Below are 21,580 nucleotides of genomic sequence, written 5' to 3'. Positions count from 1 at the left end.
TTGATCTGTGAACTTGGAAGTTTTGGTCTTTCTTTTTTTGGTTTGAATATCCATGAGAGGGAGTGAAGCATGTTTCTGTGCTTCTCGCTTTCAGAAAGACCAGATTGACCTGAAGGGAACCTGTGGGAAAATACATTTTTGTCAAATATTCAACTTGATTTTATTTAGAATAAAAGTGCAGCAAAAAAAAGACACTTCGACATTTTTATTTGCCGTCTTATTAAATGTACGACGTGACCTGCTCCAAATGAGTCGGGAAACATTAAACCAGGGGTGTCAAACATGCGGCCCGGGGGCCAGAAGCGGCCGCCATGGGATTTTTTTTTTTTTTTAAAGTATAAATATGAAAACTGACCGGCTGATCTAAAAACACTAGATTGGCAAAAATGACATTCAAAACCGCTCTTGGTCAGAATTAATTAATGCATCTGTGGAGGTCACATAAAACAACACCTTTCACAATAAAGGCGTCCAATTTATGTGAAGTGATGCTTTAGACACGTAAACTCAAAAGAATTTCCAGATGATGACAAATTGTTTTAATCCCGAATAAAAATACGATATCCAGATACAGATATTGTGGGGTTTTTTTTGCAAATATATCTGATTAACTTTAATATGTATATATTCAGAATAGACTGGCAAATTCTTGCAGTTACAAAAGAAGGAAATATTTTGCATTTGTCCATATCTGCAGTTTAATATGTTATGTTTGACTTGTTGGGCCTCCAGAGGTCAGATCGGGTTGATGTGGCCCCTCAACTGAAATCAGTTTGACGCCCCTGCTTTAAACCCTTTCATGTGGACTGAGTGTTGTCGAGGAGCTCCTCCAGAACACTTCACACTCGCCTCTTTCCAGGAGCGTTTCACACCCTTGAAGAGCTCTTGGGCCGGCGATACCCGCAACGCGGCCGTCTGACTAATGCACATAACGGCCGTCGAGCCGCCCTCCTGGGGAAGCCGCTGCCTGGAGGAGGATGTTCGACACTCAAAAAGGCGTCATTGCTGCAAAATGTCCCGTGCAACTGTGTCCTTCAATTATCTTGTTTTCATTTTCTTCAGCCTACATGTCTTTAAAACGTTCAATTTAAACATATTAAACTTTTTTAAATGCATTTTGTTTAAAAAAAACAACCTCAAAACGTCATATCTTTTAAACTTTTTTTTTTTTTTTAATATATTTAAACTGTAAAATTATTTTAAACATTAACTTTAAAAACGGTTGTCCAGGTGACATTCTCAGTCGGCGCTGCTTGTAGCTGTAATAATTGTTTTGAAACGAGTTAAATTGGAGCCTTTACTTAAAGTATTAGAATTAAAAAAGACGTGGTCAGCATCAGGTTTCACTTTATTGGAGGTTTACTGCAAAATACCAAAAAGGAAAAGAAAAAAAAAATGTCAATAACTGTTGTATTATATCAATTTTCTCACTTAGAATTACATTTCAGCACCGACTCATTGCACTATAGTGTGTATGGATGACGTCACATAGGGTCTATGATCTCATACGACAACAAAAAAACATGGTTCATTTTGGCTGTAAACTTCCAACAGGCGCTGATTTGTATGGAATCACAGTGAGAGGGAGAGTCGGGAGTTATCAATAGTCACTGGTGGAGTGACGCTGGGTTTTTAAATGGAGAATAATGGGGTTTAATGCCGAACAGCTGTAGAATCCTTCACGGTCGATCGTCCTTCAGTCTTCAGTGAACATCATTTTCACCAGCTCTGCTTTGAAGCACTCCTCTTCCACCAGCTTCTGAGGCTGAGACACAAAACGTCACCAGGAGGGCATTTAAACGTCATTTCTTTCCACCCCAGCAATTACACAGACGTGCCAGAGGAGAAAATATAATTTTCAGAACAATGTTTGCATGGACATCGTTGAAACAGAAATGTCCATCTGTTTATGGAGCGAAACTGTGGAACTGTTTTAAGTGTGGAATTGAAATGTTGTTCGAGTGTTTACAAATGTAAGAAAATGTACAAAGAGAAAATTCTGAGTTAATAAGTCTCATACATTCTCACAAAAAGTTAAGGATATTTGGCTTTCAGGTGAAATTTATGGAAAATGTAAGAAGTTCACACTACAGTGATATATCATGGAAGTAGGACATTTAAGTAGAAGGATGCACTGGTGATTTCCTCATCTCAAACGATTTATTGAAACAAAAGTTACCAACAATGGTGGGTACACCACAACAAAAAATGTCAACGTCTCAATAAGTGGTCATGTGCCCTTGAGCATCAATTACAGCTTCACAACGACGTCTCATGCTGTTCACAAGTCGACTTATTGTCTGCTGAGGCATGGCACCCCACTCTTCTTGAAGGGCAGCCCTCAGGTCATTGAGGGTCTGGGGTGCAGAGTTTGGAGCCTCTACACGGAGACTCAGCTGATCCCACAGGTTTCCAATGGGATTCAGGTCTGGGGAAAGTGCAGGCTATTCCACTGGAGGTCCAACAGCCGTTCCCTGATGATGTGACCTCGATGAGCCGGAGCATTGTCGACCATGAAGATGAATTTAGGCCTGTGTTGTTCATGTAGGGGCACAATCACTGGATTAATGATGTTATTCAGGTAGTATGGGCTTGTCACTGTACCATTCACAAAGTGTAGGGCAGTTCTGTACCGACTGGACACATCTGCCCTACACTGTAACACCGCCACCAAACTCTGGTCTGGTGACAACAGTGGCTGATGCGTAGCGCTCTCCTTGACGTCTCCAACATCGTTGGCGGCCATCATTTCTGCTCAACATGAATCGACTTTCATGAGAGAACAGCACTGAGGCCCACTGGACCCTCGTCCAAATGCTCCCTGGCCCATGCAAGACAATGACGCCTGTACCTGGCGGTGTGGTCAGGTACCCTTGCAGGTCGTCGAGCACGCAGACCACGCTGATGTAAACGGTTTCCAATGGTCCGACGTGACACTTGGGTGCCTCTCACCTCCTTTAAACGTGCCTGGAGTTGAGTGGCATTCATCATCCGGTTTCTCAGGCGTTGTTCACGACGTAGCGGGTCATCAGCATGGGATGTGGCCAAAGGACGTCCACTTCTACACCTTTCTGTGACTCTTCCGGTCTCTCGGTATCTCTGTTCAACCTGCTGATGACCCTCTGTGACCCTCTGAGCTCAGCGGACACTTCCGTCTGAGAACGTCCCGTTTGAAGCGTCACAATGGCGCGGTACTGTTGATCCATCGTTAGGTGTGGTCTTGGTCTCACGATGTCAAAATGTGAACAGCATGTTGAGGACGACTGTTTAAACACCAGCTCTAATTGAACCAGGACGTTTATTGGTCGATTACAGGATCAAATGCCTGTTGTGAATTTTGCCGTTAAGCTCCTTGTTAGAGAACAGCAACTAGTGCAAAAAGTACTGAAACTTTTAACAGTTGGACATGTGCATTCAAAAGCTGAGAGAAGGTCACATTAAGTTCACCTGTAAAGGTTTGAATGCATTTTAGGCTCGTCCTGAAATTTCACCCAAAAGCCGAATATCCCTAACTTTTTGTGAGGTGTGTATATATATATATATATATATAGTGAAATGGCATGACATAACATGAACAAACAAATAAATAAATAGTGTTGAATCAGTACTATCAAGTGGTAAAATAGCTTTTCAAATGACATTTTCATAAATGCTTAATGGGATTTGATGGTAACTTGGTGGGTTAAATGTAATGAAGGTGATGGTTCTTACTGTGCCGTATCGTAGCAGAGTGGGAACTCCGCTCAGTTTAAGCGTCTTCTTGAAGTCGTTGCTTGGATCCTTCCAGCTGAATCATGGAAAAATAAATAGATAAATAAAAATCACGAGGCAGCGGCTTAAATTCAAAGACGCAAAGAGCTAAACTTAACAACAAACAAACTTGCACCTCAGTTTTGAGACAAAATAAATGTTAATCATGCATAAACTGCAAAAAAAACCTAAAATACAAACAGATCGACGGGATTTTATGGAGTGACATTTGATTGCCGTCTTCAGAGTCTCCGAGCCAAAACCAGCAGGCTCAAAGATAGTTTCTGCCACCAGGCAGTCAGGAGACTCACCTCCCTCCCTGCTCTGCCCCCCCTCCCACCTCTGCCTCTGCCCCCCCTCCTCCTCCCCCTCTGCCTCTGCCCCCTGCCTCTGCCCCCTGCCACAGCCACCCTTACACCCCCCCTCCCCTCCGGCATCTGACATCATGCCCACCCCCCACTCACAAATGAACATTCTACCTCAAAAGAGACATTGTGTACATGCCACTTTACTGTTTATATGATTATATGGTGTATATATTTTTAAATCTTTAAATCGTTATTTTTTTAATATATTGTTACATGCCTTTTGCACTGTGGGTCTGAGAGGACTGAAATTTCATCTGTGCTGTATGTCATGCATATTAGCACACTTGACAATAAAGCTGACTTTGATACACACACACATATATATACATGCATATATATATATATATATAAAGTACTAATATAGCAATTTAACCCAAACCAAAGGGTAATCCTGACGTACTTGTGAAGAATGTTTTAAGTCCCAACAATGTCGAGCATTCTTAAGCAAATTAACTGACACAAAAATCAACTATTTCCAATTGAAAGCAAATTGGAATAAATCACTGTTGTTGTTTTGGCTGATTGACTTCATTCTCCATTTGATCAGCAGTTTTCTCTCAGCATAAATAAGTGATAAGACGGTTCGCCATAAAAATGGGGAAATATGGATAAAGAAGTAGTAAAAAAAAAAAAAGAACTGACTAAGCTCTTTCTCCAACTTGGCAGTAGATGAAGACAGAACCGTCAGGAAGGTGACTCATCTCTCCTCTCACCACGGGCTCCGCTGCAGGGGGATTAAAATGACACGATTATTAATGTCAATGTTGATTATTAATGTGCACGGATGAAAGTGTACAGCTGAGTTTTACACGCGGATCAAACGTGGGGACGTGTGAGGTTTACCTTTGACACAATCTGGACACCAGCTCTGCCCCTGCGCGTCTTTATCGCCCGAGAAATAAACAAAGACGTCCTTCCCTTTCCGCTCAGACACGGCCGTACAAAACTCGTCGTATCCGCGCACGCTCACTTCTTCGTAACTCGCCATCGTTTCGACTAAAGCGGTTGTTGTGGGGGGGAAAAAAAAGGCTGAACTGGGGTTCTGCAAAGTGATCTGAGGAGTGGAGCTGCGCTGCACTGCGGGACCCGGTAGAAATACGCTGCAGAACCACTTCCGGTCTGCGTGACGACCATTAAAAGGGGCCGCGCGACAGCTTGCGTTTAACTCTACATTTTCAAACGCGAGTCCTGGTTAAATCCACCGATTATGTTTTCATTGACAGATTATTTATGTATAAACAGCTAAAACAACGTGAATAAATTCGCCAAAAACTACTCAAGTGTGATTTATCACCGTTGTCGGAAACAAAAGCGTTTGCGATACTTTTTGACTTAACCACGACCCGTACTCTTCTTCCGCACAGTGGCGGTGTGTTGTTGTTATGGCGCCGTTTCAAACGGTTGTCAAGCCGCGACGGGAGATTGAAATGTCAAGTTACAGTTTAATTAACTCCCAGGACGCTACTTTGTTCGCACAGTTGTTTTAAAACTCCATAGCTTAATGAGAAATGAGGGAGCGCGTGGCATGGGGGACGACGACGTTCAGAAGCGGAGTTAGCTCGTCGTTGCTAACTGCACTGAAGATAACGCCTACTGTGTCGAGTGCTTTACTGTTTAAAACATCTGTTTCCCCTTCGTGATGACTCCGTCGTTCCTGCAGAGCAGCCCCTCGAGCTTTCTGGGCCAGCAAAGTCAGAAGAAAGAATGGGTGGGTTCATGCTACGATCCAACCACAGGGATTTCCAAATCTAAGGTAAACAACCTCGAGCCTGCTGATGTTTACATCGAAATCCAACCCACGTGGCTCAGGATGACCTGATCAAAGTTTAGGTGGTAAAGCCTGGATGCAATCCATTCATTCGTCTGTATTCATACCGACAGTTTGCTTTTTTTTTTTATTAACTCTGGGTTAGATTAGATTTTTTTTCTCCTCTTTATTTAACCTAACCTCAAAAACACACGTACGACGTCTCAGATTCTCGTAATAAATGAGTGGAAAGACTTTTAAACTATAACTTAGTACACCACATTGCATTGTAGACAACTGAGGTCAAACTGCTTAAACAATTTGTTATTGTGCTGTTTTATCTAATCTTGCAATGTCAAAGGTCTCAATTTGAAGAGGTTTTTTTTTAAATAATTTTTTCAGTGCTTTTCTTCTATATTTTGTTTCTGGCACAGATTTTCTCATGAAATTCCGGGTGCATTCAAATTCAACCTTTCGTATCTATCATAAAGAGTTTTATCTTTATAAAGATGATAATATTGCAGTTTTTTCTGGGTTTTTTTTGTCATCGAGGCAGATGTTCAACTTCAATGTTCATCTGTCACGGTGTTATACTCCAGTGATGCTTCCATTTTAACATTTTGTGTTTTAGCGACCTCGCCTTCTATATAAATAGATTTGGTGGAATTGCCCATTTAAATTACATTTAAAAAAAATGTTTAGATAAAATATTTTCAATTCCATGAATTAAAAAAAAAGAGTAGAAAAGGTAAAAACAAAATGATGAAAATTAGTAGTAGTTTGGGGGGGGGGGGGGGGTTAATCAGGAAAAGGAAAACAGGAAATGGAAGGGAAAGTGGAAAAATAGAAGAAAAAATATAAATAGTTAAATGGCTTAAGTGTCTAAAATAGTTGAGATGCTTAAGAGCTAAAATGGGAAAATCCATGAAAAAAAGTCATCTCTAAAAAAAAAATGGAATAAAATAGCAAACATTTTTTACCAGTAACACTTTATGAATGAAACCTTGTTTGTTGAGCACGTTTCTTTTTTTAAAGATATTTTACTTCATTTCAGAACATTCACAAGTTTTGCGGCTCTGGGGCCAAATATATTTGGTGGAAAATTCCGAAAATTAGCTCTTGCTCTTGGTTAAACAAATGGTTTAATATTTGAAGCGCCTTCTATATAATCAAAAATAATTTCAATAACACCACCCGTATAAAGATCACAATAACCTCAAGGTATAATTAATGCAACCTGTGGGTTATTTGTGCGTTCAGTTTGAGGCACAGCTGTTGCGTTGGGTGGTCTTACACCGGAGGTGAAGTGTTTTTCTAAACTATTTTGTCGTCGGCTTTCACAAATGAACCGACGGCATTCAAGACAGGCGAGACTCATCGGTGCCATGTCCGCCACAGCTGCTCTTTAACGAAGCCGTCCCTGCAAGCGCCGGCAACCGAGCCTCCCGCGTCGGCCCGCCGGCCCCCATCGTCATCGAGAGACTACTGCCGGTGCCAGAAGTGGGCGTGGGCGTGGGCGTGGGCGCGGGCGCGGACGGAGCCAGGAGCTCCCTCGGCTTCACGGCGCTGTCCGAGGAGAGGCTGCGGGCCGCCGTCCTCCTGGCCAAACGAGACCTCCGACAGAGGCGCCTCGGCGGCGGTCCGGCGGGCTCCTCCGTCGGACGTTGTCGAGACGCCTCGCTCCTCGAAGTGGGTGATGTGGAGCTACGTCAGGTAATGTGATTCATGGTACACGGTCTACAGACGGGAAAATGAATTAAAAAAGAAATGAAACTGAGTGCAACGTGTCATTTTCCTGCAGGAGTCGGCAGCAACTCCGGAGAAGACGACCTCACAGGCCTGTGGTCGTACAGGGGTGGCGAAACGGCCCACAGTGGTCCTGTCGCCCCCAACCAGAGACCCGGGACTCCGGCCGGTGGCGGCAGGCAGAGAGGGGCCGCTGGGCCATGAGATCCGCAGGCTGCAGCAGGAACTGGAAGTGTGTGTTGACAAAGTAGAGGCACTTGCTGAGAAAGGTAATTCACCGTCTACGGTTTTGACAAGTTATCCCAGAGTTGTCAGCAACACCCTCAGGATGCTCCTCATATCACATTGTTTCCTGTAGCGTACGTCGATGAAAGTGTATAACGGACTTTAAACAGCAGGAGAGAAACAAGAGGAGCCACTGGAGGCTGAAGAACGAGCCAGATTGGAGGATCGCAGGAAGAAGCAGGCGGCTCATTCTGCCCGGACCTTCTACGTCCTGCAGCAGCAGGTGCTGGAAGTCCTGCTTGTTTCCATAAAACATGGGCCCACTTTGTTGTCGGTTTTACACGTCAATCAATCAGTTTTTCTTTTGTATATTTACCGAACAGGTAAAAGAAGTCCAAGAAGAGGCCGAGAGAATCCGAAGTCAGAAAACATCCGACACGCAGAAGGTTTGCCCTCCACAGTGGGCTGCTCCACAGCGAGCTCACGGGCTTCATGTTTTAGTGAATCGTGTGTCAGGAAACCATGTCAGGGCTTCACTTCTCCCACATGTTGTCATGTCGTGGGTTTATTCCCAAATCAATTGAGTTCAGCTCTTCCCTCAACATTCTACACAAACACTCGTTTGGCCACTTGGTCTCAAAAGAGGCCGTCTTTCGATCCTGTCATGAAAACGTGCGTGTCTGTTCCTCTCGCAGACGGCGGCGCTCAACAGGCTGGCAGCGACCCACCGCAGGGCAGTGAGGGCCTTGCAGGTTTTTAACCAGCAGCTTTCCGACGTCCGTCAGGGCAAAGTGCCGCCTGGTGCCAGAGACCTGGGGCGGCTCCTTCGCCAGCTCTGCTTGTGCTCAGCGAAGGTGGAAGTGGACCAGGGCTCGGGGGTGCCTGCGACGGCCCTCCACGTCCTGCACACGCTGGAGGTGAGCGACACAAACGCTGCAATCATTGGGATTGTTTTGTGTTGAGGGCCAATAGGAGCTGACGAAATCCAAACCTTTTGCTTGACCATCCGCCGACGTATCAAGATGATGAGACATAGAAGTCAAACGGCTAAAGAAAGGCCATACAAGTTATTTGATGTTCCAAAGTTCATGTTATTTGTGCTCGGATGTTTTTTTTAAAGAATGCACAAATTCTGCACCGCTTCTTCCAGACTTTGGATTCTGCTCTCAGTAAACATGAGATGGTGGAAAAAATGCAGGCCCAAACATGCCCTCCGCGCAGGAAGTCTCCACACCTCAGCACGTCGCCTCCGGCGGCGCCCGCGGGTCCCAGAGCTTCCAGTGTCCGGGGACGTGGTAGAACTGCACATCCCAGAGGAAGGCCCCGTGGTAAGCACACTTTTTAAAAAAAAAAACATTTTTTTTTATCATTGTTGTCATTGCGACTAAGCCTTGAGGTGTTGATGTATAGATTTTTTTAAATCATATGCATATCTTTATTCCTGGCGTGGCGACGTCAATCTAAATGTATGAGTTGAATGTCGGTAAATACAATAAAACCCAACAGGCATGAAAAAGGCCACAATTTGTAGAAACATAATTCCAGACTTCGTTACAATTTGGACCTGTTTATCCCGTGACTTCCACCTGTATGGCAGGTATTTCTAGCCGCCAGAAGCTCTTGACGACCACCTGGAGATTAATTCCATACATGCTTTTTGATGAACGACAAACCATTTAGACTGCCGTGCATCTGCAAGTCACCTCGGGGCTTTTTCGCGGCTGTGTTTGGGCCCCCCCCCGCTGTGCTTAAGTGGCCGAAAATTGATAAGGAGCCATGAAGAGGTGGTGGGAAAATAGGAAGTGAAGTGCCGAGCTCAGGCCTTCACTCCCCTGCTGCTCAGCAGTTCACCCCCGCTGGCTCCCCTTTGGCTGAGGAGGTGATGAAAACACCGCCAAGACGCTTTAGCTGCAGTCCACGTCTCCCTAGAAACAAACCTGGGCTATTTCCCCGAACTGCACGACCTCTGCGTTTTTTATTTTCTCCCCACACGGCTTCGAGCTTCATTATTCAAAACACATGGACGTGTTGTCAAAATCCACACGTTAAATGCAGATTAATTCGTCGTCTTGATTAATCTGATTAAACATTTTGACATTTTTAAAGTGCAATCCTGCTAACGTTATGCAAATGAGGAGCAGAGAGCAGAGAAAAATGTGTTCAGGAAAACTTTCTCGTTACTAAAGAGAAGATTTGTGGCTGAGCGGCCATCTTGGTCCAGGAGCAGACAGCCCCGACAGACGCGTCTCCTCTTGGACAATGTCAACAAGTTGGTTTGTCGTTGGCTGAAGACGGAGCAACGGGAACGTTGATGATGGACATCGGTGTTTTGAAAAATGAAACGTGATTAATATACATTTGAAATGACTTGATCGTGATTAATCCACTGCAACCCTGTGATTAATCCGATTCAAATGTTTAACCACTTCACAACACTACTTCGTATTACAGTTGTAGCTGCATTGACTTTTTTTTTTAGAGCCATCCATTTAATTCAGTTAATTTGATTTGCCTTTTGTCTCTGCAGGTCGGAACGTGGCCTTCCAGATGTTCCAGAGTGCTTCTCATCCGCCCATGAGCAGAAGAGCTGTGCTGAGAGCTGCAGTGGCAGGCCTTGGCCAGCAGAGGGAGCCGAGAGAGCAGGCGAAACCGGCTCAGAAAAACAAGACAAGCAGAAAAGAATTGCACTCTGACTTCCAGAAGGCCGCCACAAAGGTGTTGCACTCCCACACATTTGAGTACTGAATCAGATTCCTTACTTGCGACCGCACCAGAAGCAGTTAAAATAGCTCCTAAATGTAGTACAAGAGCTTTGAACAATGCAAACAAACCTCGACGTTCATGTATGACGTTCACAGATGCGAGGCGTCGGCTTCCAGCAGCCGACCGTCTCGTCTCGGCTCAGAGTCGCCCGGCTCCCGCAGAAAGAGAGCTCCGTGCCCTGGAAGCCCACCTCCCCTCACTCTCCACCTCCACGCCGGTGAGCCTCTTTATCTCTCGGGACAGCAGGGGCCACGTTTGATTTATTTGATAACGGCCGTGACCCTCGACTGTACAGGTGATTAATCTCATTATGCAACTGGGTTTGTGTCGCTTGTGGGGTTCTGGAACGCTGGTGTCGAGGTAAACACTGTGCATGCAGGGCAAGTCGGTACGTATGGATTTGCACATCGACGCGGTGTCCATTTATATGCTCTGGACACAACTCAGGATCGCCGCCTTAATTCATCATGAGCTGTAACAAGCAGAGGAAAATCGATCACGACTCTTTGTGACGCAATGGAGGATTTACGCATCAGAGACGTCGGAATGCTTTATGTCTCTATTGTCTCTGGGATTTCTTTTTGCGTGGCTTGTTGCAGAGCGTACTCCTCCATACCCTTCTGCTGTTGTGTCAACAGTTCCCCTCAGAGGGGGGAGGCGGAGCCTCGCTGCCTCTTCTCGCCGGCGAAGCCGTCATCCGGCCCTCCGACGCGGCGGGCGGCGTGCGGTCCGGGGCCAGAGCTCACTTTGACCTCGGAGAAGAAGAAAGAGGCTCAGAATGAAGCGTTGAGGTGAAGCCCACAGCCAGCGACCACAGAATGAACTTCACGTACTTGTAATTGTACCACAGTGTTCATTTTGTGAAGTTCTGGTGTTTGTGCTTCCCCTGGATGGAGAGAAAAGCCAGCCGAACGGATGGAGGAATGTTAATGGTTTCTCTTTCTCCCTGCTCAGGGAGATGTTTTTTTTTTCCAACCTTCACATCAGACCCCACCTGCTGAGTGCCACAGGCGACACTCTGGTTCTAATTCAAAGTTAATTCTTGGCGATAAATGGATCTCGGCGCCAGCGATGTCCAGGCCATTTCTCTTTCCGAGTGATTAATAGCCGGCCCGTTTTTGCCGCTTATAGCCACGTCATTGATTAAGTGTTGCACACATGTCTCTGTTTAATCAAACGTTAATTGCCGCAGTTGTGCTTTCCTATTAATCAGTGGCTGGCAGCCCGATTCCAGAGACGAGGATTATCAGTAATGCGTGTGGAAAGCTGAATTGAGCTTTTGTTTGACGACTGGCTGGGTGCAGGAGGGCGTGGCTGGACAGGATGACCACGCAGAGGCTGGACGAGCTCCACCGACTGAGCAAAGAACAGGAGGAACGCGTGCAGAGGTTAAGGTAGGTACTCGTACGATTACAGTTTGAACAGACTGACAGGCTTGAGGGATCGAAGGGAACGGAAGTTGAAGGTTCCAGTGAGGTTTTAGGCGCTTGATTGCTTCATCCTATTTATATCCTCTATTGTCTCGGTGACAATAAACACCAGGTAGCCGTTGACATAAATAATATATCGTTCAGCTCTCCTGCCAAATGAGACAAATTAAACTAAAGTACTAATATTTGAGGGAGGCCTTCAGAAGCTCAAGCTAATCACTACGCAGTAAAGATAGCGTGTAAAAATGATTATTGGCATAAATGAACGTGTCTTTTGTGCTATATTTAAGTCGTTGTCGCATCATTTTCCCATAATAATTGAAACAATATTGTTGATTTAGTTTGCACGTCACTGGACTCGCAATTAAACAGACATTTTCCCAGGGACCTGCAACACAAACACAATAATGTCGTGACAAAAGAGCAGGGAATAATGCGGGCTGTGGTTGCAGCGTGTCCCTCCAGCGGCAGGGAGAGCACATGTTCCTATAGGGGCCTCTTCCTAGTCAGTCGCTGGAGACTTCAACACTTTGAGAGAGGGAAACAAAGCACTGACTGTCTGTCGAGCTTTGAGGGCCTCGTGCTGATGGGAGCCTCTGCTTTCCTGCCCACAAACACACCCGAGTGCTTTTGACTCTCCTAATGAATTAATTTACGGCTGCAGATACAATTATTCATAATCCAATCCTCGGCCGTTGCCTCGCGTGTTTCTGAGCAGAAGGTGTTTTGGTGCCCTCCAAGGTGTCACATTTGTCTGTATTAACGAGGATAATTAATGAAATGTAGCTGTAAACAAATCAAATATGTGTTGTTACAAGGTGTTTGACCTATATTTGACCTATTTTTCAGTAGCGGTGGAGAAACTTGGTGGAAAAATAAAGTCGTGAATGTTGAGGAGAACCAAAAGCCTGATTGCTGTTCAGTGTGGATTTGAAGCAGGTTTCAGGAGCTCACCTTCAGCGACAGGACTTGCGTAACAACTTGCCGTGCGGTTCGCTTCACAGGGCCCACGTCGTCTCGCCAACTCGGTGGGCGGAGCGAGCCGAGCGGGAGGCCAGAGGACGGATCCAGCCCCTTCTGGACGAGGCACAGGTGGGCGGACCCGTTTGTCGTCCGGTCAGCGGAGAGCGGTTTCCAGTGCCTCATGCTCGTCTGCGTGTCCTGTGTGTGTGTGTGTGTGTGCAGGCAGCAGGCGGCGGCGCTGAGCAGCCGAGCGAGGCTCCGCTGGAGGACCCGCTGGAGGACCCGCTGGAGGACCCGCTGGAGGACCCGCTGGAGGACCCGCTGGAGGACGGTGCTCGCGTGGCGTGGGCTGCCGAGGCGGACAGACGGCTGCAGGCCCCCACCCTGGAGAGCATGCTGCTCCGCATGGAGGAAATCCAGGTGAGAGCCGCCTGGTGGAAATGCCCGCCGACAAAAGGTCATGGTTTGTTTCTAAAAGGTCACCGTGGGGGGGGCTGAAAGGTCGCTGGTGATCGGGCTTTCATTTACAGCGAGCCGTTCTGACGGCTCCGCTCTGTGGATGCTTATTGATGCAGAGTCGAGACTTCATTGTGATGTTGCACAAAGCGCACTATTTGCATGTGTGTTTCTGTTTTGTGTTTCTCTGAGCAGAAGGACCAGGAGGAGGTGAGGAGAAGATTCGCTTCCATCGCCTACTCAGACCCACTTCACTGGGACCGGCCGGCGCCGACAGGTACAAAGACCCGATGAGAACCGACTTCTTTCTCCTGCTCCTCTCTTAACGCTCGTCAGCATTTCTCCGTCCTCCCCTCCCCTCTGATCCCAGGGTCCTTGAGCCAAGCTCCAGGCTCCAGGCCGGCCTCCCCTCAGCCGATCAGGCTCACCAGGCCGGTGCAGCAGCAGACCTCGGCAGCAGACATTGTCCTGCAGAAACCCGTGGAAACTGGGTGGGTTACGGCATCCTTCTCACTTATCTGCCCCAAAAATGATTCCTCTTTGTCGGGCAGTGGAAAAAATGCCTAATAGCTTTAGTACACAACTGCTAATTCCATTAACGCATGATTTACCGTGCTTTTGTCTTTTGCAAAGGTGGAAATCTGAGCGCTAGTGTCATTTTGCACCTCCTGTGAGAAGGAATTATATATTTTGATGGAGTTGGAAGCCCTTTGGTGGAGTGCCCTTGTCACAGGTGGAGGAGTTCAAGTATCTCTGGGTCTTGTTCACGAGTGGGGGAAAGATGGAGCGTGAGATCGACAGGCGGATCGGTGCAGCGTCTGCAGTTATGCGGACGTTGTATCGGTCCGTCGTGGTGAAGAAGGAGCTGAGCCAAAAAGCGAAACTCTCGATTTACCGGTCGATCTTCGTTCCTACCCTCACCTATGGTCATGAACTATGGGTCATGACCGAAAGAACGAGATCCCGGATACAAGCGGCTGAAATGAGCTTCCTCCGTAGGGTGGCTGGGCGCACCCTTAGAGATAGGGTGAGGAGCTCAGTCACCCTTAGAGATAGGGTGAGGAGCTCAGTCACCAGGGAGGAGCTCGGAGTAGAGCCACTGCTCCTCCACATCCAGAGGAGCCAGCTGAGGTGGCTCAGGCATCTATTTCGGATGCCCCCCGGACGCCTCCCGAGGGAGGTGTTTCGGGCATGTCCCTCCGGTAGGAGGCCTCGGGGCAGACCCAGGACACGCTGGAGGGACTATGTCTCTCTATGGCCTGGGAACGCCTTGGGGTGCCACCGGAGGAGCTGGAGGAAGAGTCTGGGGTGAGGGAAGTCTGAGCAACTCTGCTCAGACTGCTGCCTCCGTGACCTGGCCTGGATAAGCGGCAGAAAATGGATGGATGGATGGATGGATGGAGTTGGAAGCATTCTGTGCATGTTGCTGTGTTGGAAGAGCCACAGCAGCTTTTCTCCACAGGACCTGGGTTGCTGCAGCTTTAATGGACCTCTAAACCTAGCTCAAATCAAGTGTTTAAGGCTTTTAACTGATGCACAGTTAGTGTGGATTTTTCCCCCCCACTTGACATGCCAATGCCCTGTAATCACTCAGAGGGAAGAGTCTCTCCCTGACTGGAGAAGCAGACACCACAGAGGTCCTCCGCCGCCTCGGGCTGCTTTACTCTCCTTTTTCGTCAGTGATGAACCCAGAAAGGGGGGAAAAAAAACTAAATAAAAAGTTGTTGACTCAGAGCAGCAGGTGGGAGACTTGTGGCGAATTTGACCATCAGCTAATCAAAGTGAGTCACTGCTGAAGTGCCTCGAGTTCAGTTCCCTCAACAACAACTTTCCCTCCAGAATCATGAACGGCCGTGACTCATCTTAATAAGACGTCTACCGAGTGACGGCTTATTCCTCGGCACTCGGAAATCAAGCATTTAATCTGTGGTCCTTTTCGAGAGGTTTTTATCTTTCATTTTTCATTAGCGGCTGCTTTGGAGGGTGTTCAGCCTCGCAGCCAAGCAGTCATTTGAGAGCTACCAGCTCATTTGTTGTGAGACTCCCCGAGTCCCCGCAGCATTAAACTGAGCTGCCAGCATTGCTTCACTTCTCATTCCGAGTGAGCACCTTAAAAAGTGTTGGCTCCCGCTTTATGCATCTTGACGTCCCTCTTTAATACGACAGTGAGCCCCACTGGACGCTAATGGAGGTTCCTCTTGTGGAGCGACGGCACAGACGTACATTTTGAAGTGAAAACGAATCTCACTTGACAAGTTAAACCCCCCAAAAAAAGCAAATATGGTCCAAATGTGTCAAACTCTGAGCCAAATAAATGACTCAATCTCTGCACGTGTACCATATCAGTATTTCAGCATTAGTCTACTGTTTTATGACATTATTAGGAATTAGGGGACACTATTGGGGGGGGGGGACACTATTCATTTTTTTTGTTTGCGTGTTGGTTAAAGTCCTTCACCAATCACTGCTGATGAGAAACTCACCCATGCAATCCTTTTTTCCCCCCATTAGATGCTCCTTAAAATTACAAACACAATAATGAGATTGTCAGATTTGCTAAATAAACTGTTGATGACTGATGGGGAGAGCGCTTCATGAAACGAGGAGATTATTGTTTCTTCCGGGCTGTTTGCATTTTAGAACTGAGCTACGATGCATCTTTGTCTCCGAACATCTAAAATGAATGAACATCATGACGCCATTAGTCATTCTGGTCACAGTTAAAGAATCTCTTAAGTTCTCCAGACGGTAAAAACTTCCAACAGCTCATTTTTTCAGCGTTCAGACCCCAAGGACTCATTGCGTTCAGAAGTCGGGGGCGAGAAGAAGGAGTTGTGTTTATTTGGCAGGTTGCTTTATGGAGCCGCCGGGGAGTTTCCTCGTAAACTGAGGCGAGTTGTGCTGCAGACTACTTGTGTTTCCAGCTTCACCTCCCTCCCCCCCCCCCGGCTCATAACGGCTTGTTCCTCCAGCTCGGCACGACACCTTCCTGTCGTGGACAAGTGGAATTGGTGACTGCGTCAGCATGGCGGGAGACGTCGGCATTCCCTCACACGACTCGAATCCAACGTGACAAGCGTTCACTTCCCGGTGCTGCCGGAGGGAAACTGTGGCCAAAGCAAATCTTAGATTGTCAGGATCAATCCTTGGCCGTAATACGGGCGAGCCGGCGGCCAGCCTCGGCAGGTACAGACGGAGATCTGCAAACAGCTTGTTGTTTGTTTTTCCACCGGTGGCTTTTATAGCGGCTGATCAAACTTATGACGATCCTGTTGGTTCTTTGTATTGATGGGGGATGGTGTTAATCCTCCATCGGTGTTGACTCACAGTGTGCAGCGCCGCTGTAATTAGATTTTTTTTTTTTTTTTTTGGCGGGGGGGGGTGAAATGTCTCAGCTCTGACGAGTTGTTTATAACCCACGTTCTTCAGTACACAGGAAGTGGCGTCACGTCTTTGATCATTTTAACACTGTGTGATGGTGGCAGCTTCTCTTCACCCGTGTTTTTTATCCCCCGCCGTGGCCGATAGGCCCCGAAGGGGGATCTTGAAACAGTCTCCGTACGTCCGTACGTCCGTCCGTTCGAACGTTTCTACCTATATCTCGGCAACCCCTGGGCCCACAGTGACCAAACTTCACATGTGGATACATCTCAGAGGGGGAAGGGATACTATGGTGACCTTGACCTAATTTGCATATTAAGTAGGTCACAGGGTCACGAAGTGCTTAAAAACACATTTTGGGCTCTGGAGGCCTAGGTTTTTGAGCTAGGGCTCTGAAATGTTATACACACATGATACACACTCCAGGGATAACCTCCAGTACACCAAGTGACCTGACCTTGACTTTGAAGATTGGTAGGGTCTGAAGTTTGCTCGTCATGGTTGCACAATACATGTATTTCCATATAAACATTTCTCCTCATCTCTCAGCAGTTCCTGGGCCCACAGTCACCAAACTTCACACATGGACACTCCACCTGGGGAGAAGGGGCACCATGGGGACCATGACCTAATTTGCATATCAGGTCACAGGGTCACTAAGTGCATAAAAAACACCTTTTGGGCTCTGGAGACGTATTTTGACATAGCTTATGAAGAAGACCTTTCACATTCTACATAATTATCTACTAGGACCCATGGAACACCCTCTAGTGTACCAAGTGTGCTGCCTTAGAGCTGCTTTGTGAGAAAATAAAAAGCCCTCCGGCGGGGGATTAGCCCAGCAACGGCCTACTTGTTGTTGTTGTTGTTGTTGTTGTTGTTGCCGGTGGGATCGCACCGTTAGATGACGAAGAGTGGCACCGATTTCGCTGCCGCTTCTCAGGCACACGGCCAGAAAAGGGCGACGAGGCAGTTTTCTGAAGAATCACTGTCGTTTTGAAGAAACGCAGCTGTATTTTTAGGATTTGTTTATGAATTCGCCGCCAAATTGATGGTTAATGTTGCTTCTGAGCCGCGACCTGGAAGACCTGCACTTGTTCGCGTGACGTTCCTGTTTATTCTCTGCAGTCGCCGTCGCCACTCGTCGCTCTGCCTTTGTCCTCCACAATGATATTTCCTAATCAGCAGCGGTTGTTCTTCACGTCAGCCGGCCCGTCAAAAAGCTGCAGAGACAATAGAGGCGCAATTTTATCTTTGAGCACATCAGCAGATCAGATTTGTCTCTCCACGGCGAGGAGCTCCGTCACAGACCGTGACCACCACCACCACCACTCCGTCAGCAGGTCAAACGAATCAATGGCGAGTTGAAAGCTTCACTCGGCAATATTGTCGTAATTGTCAATTTGTTTTACGCGTGTTGCTCCTTCAGCCTCCTGCCCTTTGCCCATTCGCAAGAGTAATTCCCAGTGCAGATTGAAACCACCAACCGCATCGCCGAGTCAGCACAAACTTAATAGGCTGCAACTGTTTGCCCCCCCCCAAAAAAAACAACAGCCTGGAATCGGAGATGCTTGTGCGGCAACGTGAGCCTCCGTATCGTCTGCGTTTGGCTTCGCGGTTAATCACAGAAATGCAGAAGCTCTTGAGGAGCACAGATTGACGGGAATATTCTTAAATTCCTTGAATCCGCCAATATATTTCATAGGACAGGTCGTCACGCACCACAAACACCTGGCGCCGACATTCCTGCCTCTCTTTTGTTGCACATAAACCCTTTCACAAAGAAAACGCAGAAAATAAATCTTGCTCTTGCAGAAGGTGGCTTTTTTTTTTTTTTTTTGGTTTGTTTTTTGCCAAAATGTCTGATTGGCGTCTCTCCCTCGTCTCAGGAGGCCCAACTCGTCATTCCCGCCATCAAACGTCACTCAGGGGAAGTTCTTTCCTTTTGTTTCCGCACACAGGTTCCAGTCGGAGAGCAGCCTGGCGGAGGAGGAGGAGGAGGAGGAGGAGGCACCCCAGGACCAGCGGCGGCCCGGGATCGGCGCCGTCGTCCCGGCGCCCACGAAGAGGAACACGCTTCTGTCGGTGCCGGGACGCATGCTGGGGAACATCCGGCGCTACCGGGACGACTACGACTCCTACCTGCGTGACGCCGGCAGCTCCAGCCCCCAGAACGTCGCCCAAAGGTAAAAAAAAAAAAAAAAAAAAAAAAAATCTAATCCAGAAATGTATTTATTTGCTGCTTTTAAAGGTCCGTGTCCAGAAGCTAGTACGACGTTCGTCACCGGTGGAGACGACGGTGTGCAATGAACCGAAAGAGCATCGCTTTCAGGTTGTCTTGGCGACCAACTCGCGTAAAATTCAGCGTCGTGAGGCTCAGTTCACACACACACACACGATTCAATTATTATTTGATAAATAATCAATTTATTCAAATTAATTATTTTTCATTAATAAATTACTTTTGATAATTTCTTAACTTTTGAGTAATTACTCAATTACTCTAGGAGTTGCTGATGAGTAACTCACCGTTTACTTCATTAGTGATTCCAATTTTTCCCAAATTACTTTCAGTAATCCATTACTTACAGTAATTATTAATGCTAATTACCAACCCTAAATCCCAACAGTATTGTAACAGGTAGCCCTGCCCGCCACCACGCCGTCGGTTAAGGAGACGTGTTTGTCCTTCAGCTTAAGTAACGTCAGTACTTTAACCGCCGCAGCCGTTATCGAATGTTTTGTATGTCATGCATGTTAAAGGTAATCGAACTGTGTTTTGCTAATGGTGATCAAATGTGATTAAGAGAAACATGTTTAAAGAATAACTCATTTAATTAAGATTATTATACTCCATTGATGTCGTCCAGTCTCAGTTTAGGTAGGATCGACGGAGAATCGTTTTTCTAAATTTCAAGTCCAGTAAATAAGTGAATACAAACTTTCCCCAACAGTTCAGTGAGGCAACGACTGTCAGTTCTACTCGACACCACTAATAATGTAATAATGAGACCATTTCAGATGGAATAAAGACAATCATGACAGTAGTTTTCTTTGAATTCAGGATTTTCCCACCGACGACCACGAGGGCCTGATAACAGCCTCGTCCTCTCTCGTCCTCTCCGGAGGTTTTTTTTGCTCGTTATTCTTTGACACGTCCGTGTGGTTTGGATGTCGGAACAAGCAAACCCTCGCCGAAACACCTGCGTCCTTCCCGCCGTCTGACGGACGAAGCAGCTGCGCAGGAGGCGGCGAGGGTTTGAGGTTCCCGCGGCGTCTCTCCGCTCTTCGTCTCTCAAATGTGGGTTTTTGCGACGGAAGCCTGGGTTGGTGGCGTGCGGCTGTTTGAGGCCTTTCCTTGCACTAATGAGATCCGGTTGTTTCTGGGGTCTGGCTCCTCGTGGGTCTCGCATCAAAGGACGCAAAGTTTTCGGGAGACAGAACTGCACTTTCTTCCGAATATAAAAAAAAAAATACAAAACAACAAAACATTATTGCACGAGAAATGAGCCAACTATCTGCACATCTCTGGAGACGGAGGGAAGTTACATTCGAGCTTTACACCCCCTGCGGTTCTGACGTGGAGCAGAACCTCCCCCCATGTGGCGACATGGTTAATGAGCAGCACCACCAACTCCGACTTCTGACGCATAGAAAGAAAGCAGAAAACACGGCGTGTTCATGTTCCCACGGCTCCTTTCGCCTCGGGATTCAGTATGTCGGTGAGTTTTTCCTGCTCATGGTGGACATTCTGTCATGACGACTCGATCCATCGCTTCCAGGCGCTGGAATCGGTGCAGGATTCTTAACCGGAGTCTTTGAAATCCGCCCCCGCCGCCCCGCGTTTCAGTGCAGAGCGTCTTTGTGTGAAACCGACTGTCCTGTGGTCGTCTTCCTCCAGCGTCGCAGACGAGCTGCTGTCGGAGGCCCTGGCCGACGTGGCGGCGGAGTTCCAGGACGTGCTGGAGCAGTACGCCGCCGCCGTCTTCACGTCGGAGTTCCTGCAGCCGCTGCCGTCGCCACCCCCCCCGGCCGCCGTCGGCCACTGACCACACGAGCGTCTCTTTCTCAATGTGCTTTTCTGGACATTCCTTTAAAACGTAGGATTGTGATTATTTATTATTTTCATCGCACATTTGAGAAGCAGATTATTGCTTTTTTTTTTTTTCACAAGTTGATCGATCGCTCGTCTGACGAGACGCCGTCGACAGTTTTAATGGTTTGTTTGTCTCATTGGTCTTTACTGTCCGTCTGTGTCTGTGACTGGATTCCTCTGGGAAAGTGAGTGTAGTGGAGATGAGCTCGGAGAGACCATTACCCCCCCCCCCCCCCCCCCCCCCCATTGCACTCTATTTTCACACGGGAATGTAGAAATAAAAGAACTGCATCCCGTCTCCATCATGAGTTTACTCTGCCGTGACTGTTTCTTCTTTTCTTTTAAAGTCTTAATAAAGGGACTTATCCAGGTTTTTCTTCTTGTAATTATTATTATTATTATTATTCCCACAGTGATGTGAAGCATTTGAGCAGTGGCGTGTGAGCAGAAGGTGTTGAATTGGATTTAGCGCTCACTTCCTAATCGTTTGTTTTCCATACAGAAGTTCTCCACTTTATATTCCGCCCGTCGGAGAGGCTGGGCGTCTCAGGTGAGTCAGCTGTGCTGACGGAGCCACGGTGCAGGGCGTTCAGTCGGGCACAAATACAAAGTGTGGAGCTCAGGTGGAGGCAATGCCGACCGGCTCGGAGACAAA

At 47.2% G+C, this 21,580-nt stretch overlaps 2 protein-coding genes across 4 annotated transcripts; one reads left to right on the top strand and one right to left on the bottom strand.

The window, feature by feature from the left end:
* Positions 1 to 1,330: 1,330 nt before the first annotated feature.
* Positions 1,331 to 5,194, bottom strand: txndc17 (thioredoxin domain containing 17). Its single transcript, XM_080511700.1, has 4 exons — positions 4,962 to 5,194; positions 4,761 to 4,842; positions 3,712 to 3,787; positions 1,331 to 1,765 (listed from the first exon to the last, which is right to left on the bottom strand). The coding sequence occupies exons 1-4, from the start codon at positions 5,104 to 5,106 to the stop codon at positions 1,697 to 1,699; spliced, it is 372 nt and encodes a 123-aa protein (XP_080367826.1). The 5' UTR covers positions 5,107 to 5,194; the 3' UTR covers positions 1,331 to 1,696.
* A 332-nt stretch (positions 5,195 to 5,526) lies between these two features.
* On the top strand, positions 5,527 to 21,239 carry kiaa0753 (KIAA0753 ortholog). Of its 3 annotated transcripts, none has more exons than XM_080503435.1 (17): positions 5,527 to 5,871; positions 7,264 to 7,578; positions 7,667 to 7,880; positions 8,010 to 8,119; positions 8,220 to 8,282; positions 8,532 to 8,753; positions 8,987 to 9,164; positions 10,364 to 10,551; positions 10,695 to 10,816; positions 11,238 to 11,390; positions 11,904 to 11,993; positions 13,034 to 13,121; positions 13,215 to 13,412; positions 13,644 to 13,725; positions 13,819 to 13,939; positions 18,791 to 19,015; positions 20,731 to 21,239. In XM_080503435.1, exons 1-17 carry the CDS (start codon positions 5,758 to 5,760, stop codon positions 20,876 to 20,878), a joined length of 2,631 nt encoding a protein of 876 aa, XP_080359561.1. In that variant the 5' UTR covers positions 5,527 to 5,757; the 3' UTR covers positions 20,879 to 21,239. The 3 variants fall into 3 exon arrangements, with proteins under 3 accessions (XP_080359561.1, XP_080359560.1, XP_080359562.1); XM_080503434.1 differs by having other exon boundaries at positions 8,007 to 8,119; XM_080503436.1 differs by lacking the exons at positions 18,791 to 19,015; positions 20,731 to 21,239 and having other exon boundaries at positions 8,007 to 8,119; positions 13,644 to 13,863.
* The last annotated feature ends 341 nt before the right edge of the window (positions 21,240 to 21,580 follow it).

Source organism: Blennius ocellaris, assembly GCF_963422515.1.
Source record: "Blennius ocellaris genome assembly, chromosome: 2".
In the NCBI taxonomy this organism is placed as follows: Eukaryota; Metazoa; Chordata; class Actinopteri; order Blenniiformes; family Blenniidae; genus Blennius; species Blennius ocellaris.
Note: the sequence above shows the minus strand (reverse complement) of the source record. Positions and strands in the feature narration are given on the sequence as shown.

Bases quoted from the DNA above. Each gene is read 5' to 3' on its own strand.
- txndc17 (XM_080511700.1), bottom strand. From the start codon at position 5,106: ATGGCGAGTTACGAAGAAGTGAGCGTGCGCGGATACGACGAGTTTTGT. The intron at 4,843-4,961 runs GTAAACCTCACA...ATCCCCCTGCAG, and splicing joins GTGTCCAGATTGTGTCAAAG to CGGAGCCCGTGGTGAGAGGA. The intron at 3,788-4,760 runs GTCAGTTCTTTT...TCCATGATTCAG, and splicing joins CAAGTTGGAGAAAGAGCTTA to CTGGAAGGATCCAAGCAACG.
- kiaa0753 (XM_080503434.1), top strand. From the start codon at position 5,758: ATGACTCCGTCGTTCCTGCAGAGCAGCCCCTCGAGCTTTCTGGGCCAG. The intron at 8,754-8,986 runs GTGAGCGACACA...CGCTTCTTCCAG, and splicing joins ACGTCCTGCACACGCTGGAG to ACTTTGGATTCTGCTCTCAG. The intron at 10,552-10,694 runs GTGTTGCACTCC...TGACGTTCACAG, and splicing joins TCCAGAAGGCCGCCACAAAG to ATGCGAGGCGTCGGCTTCCA.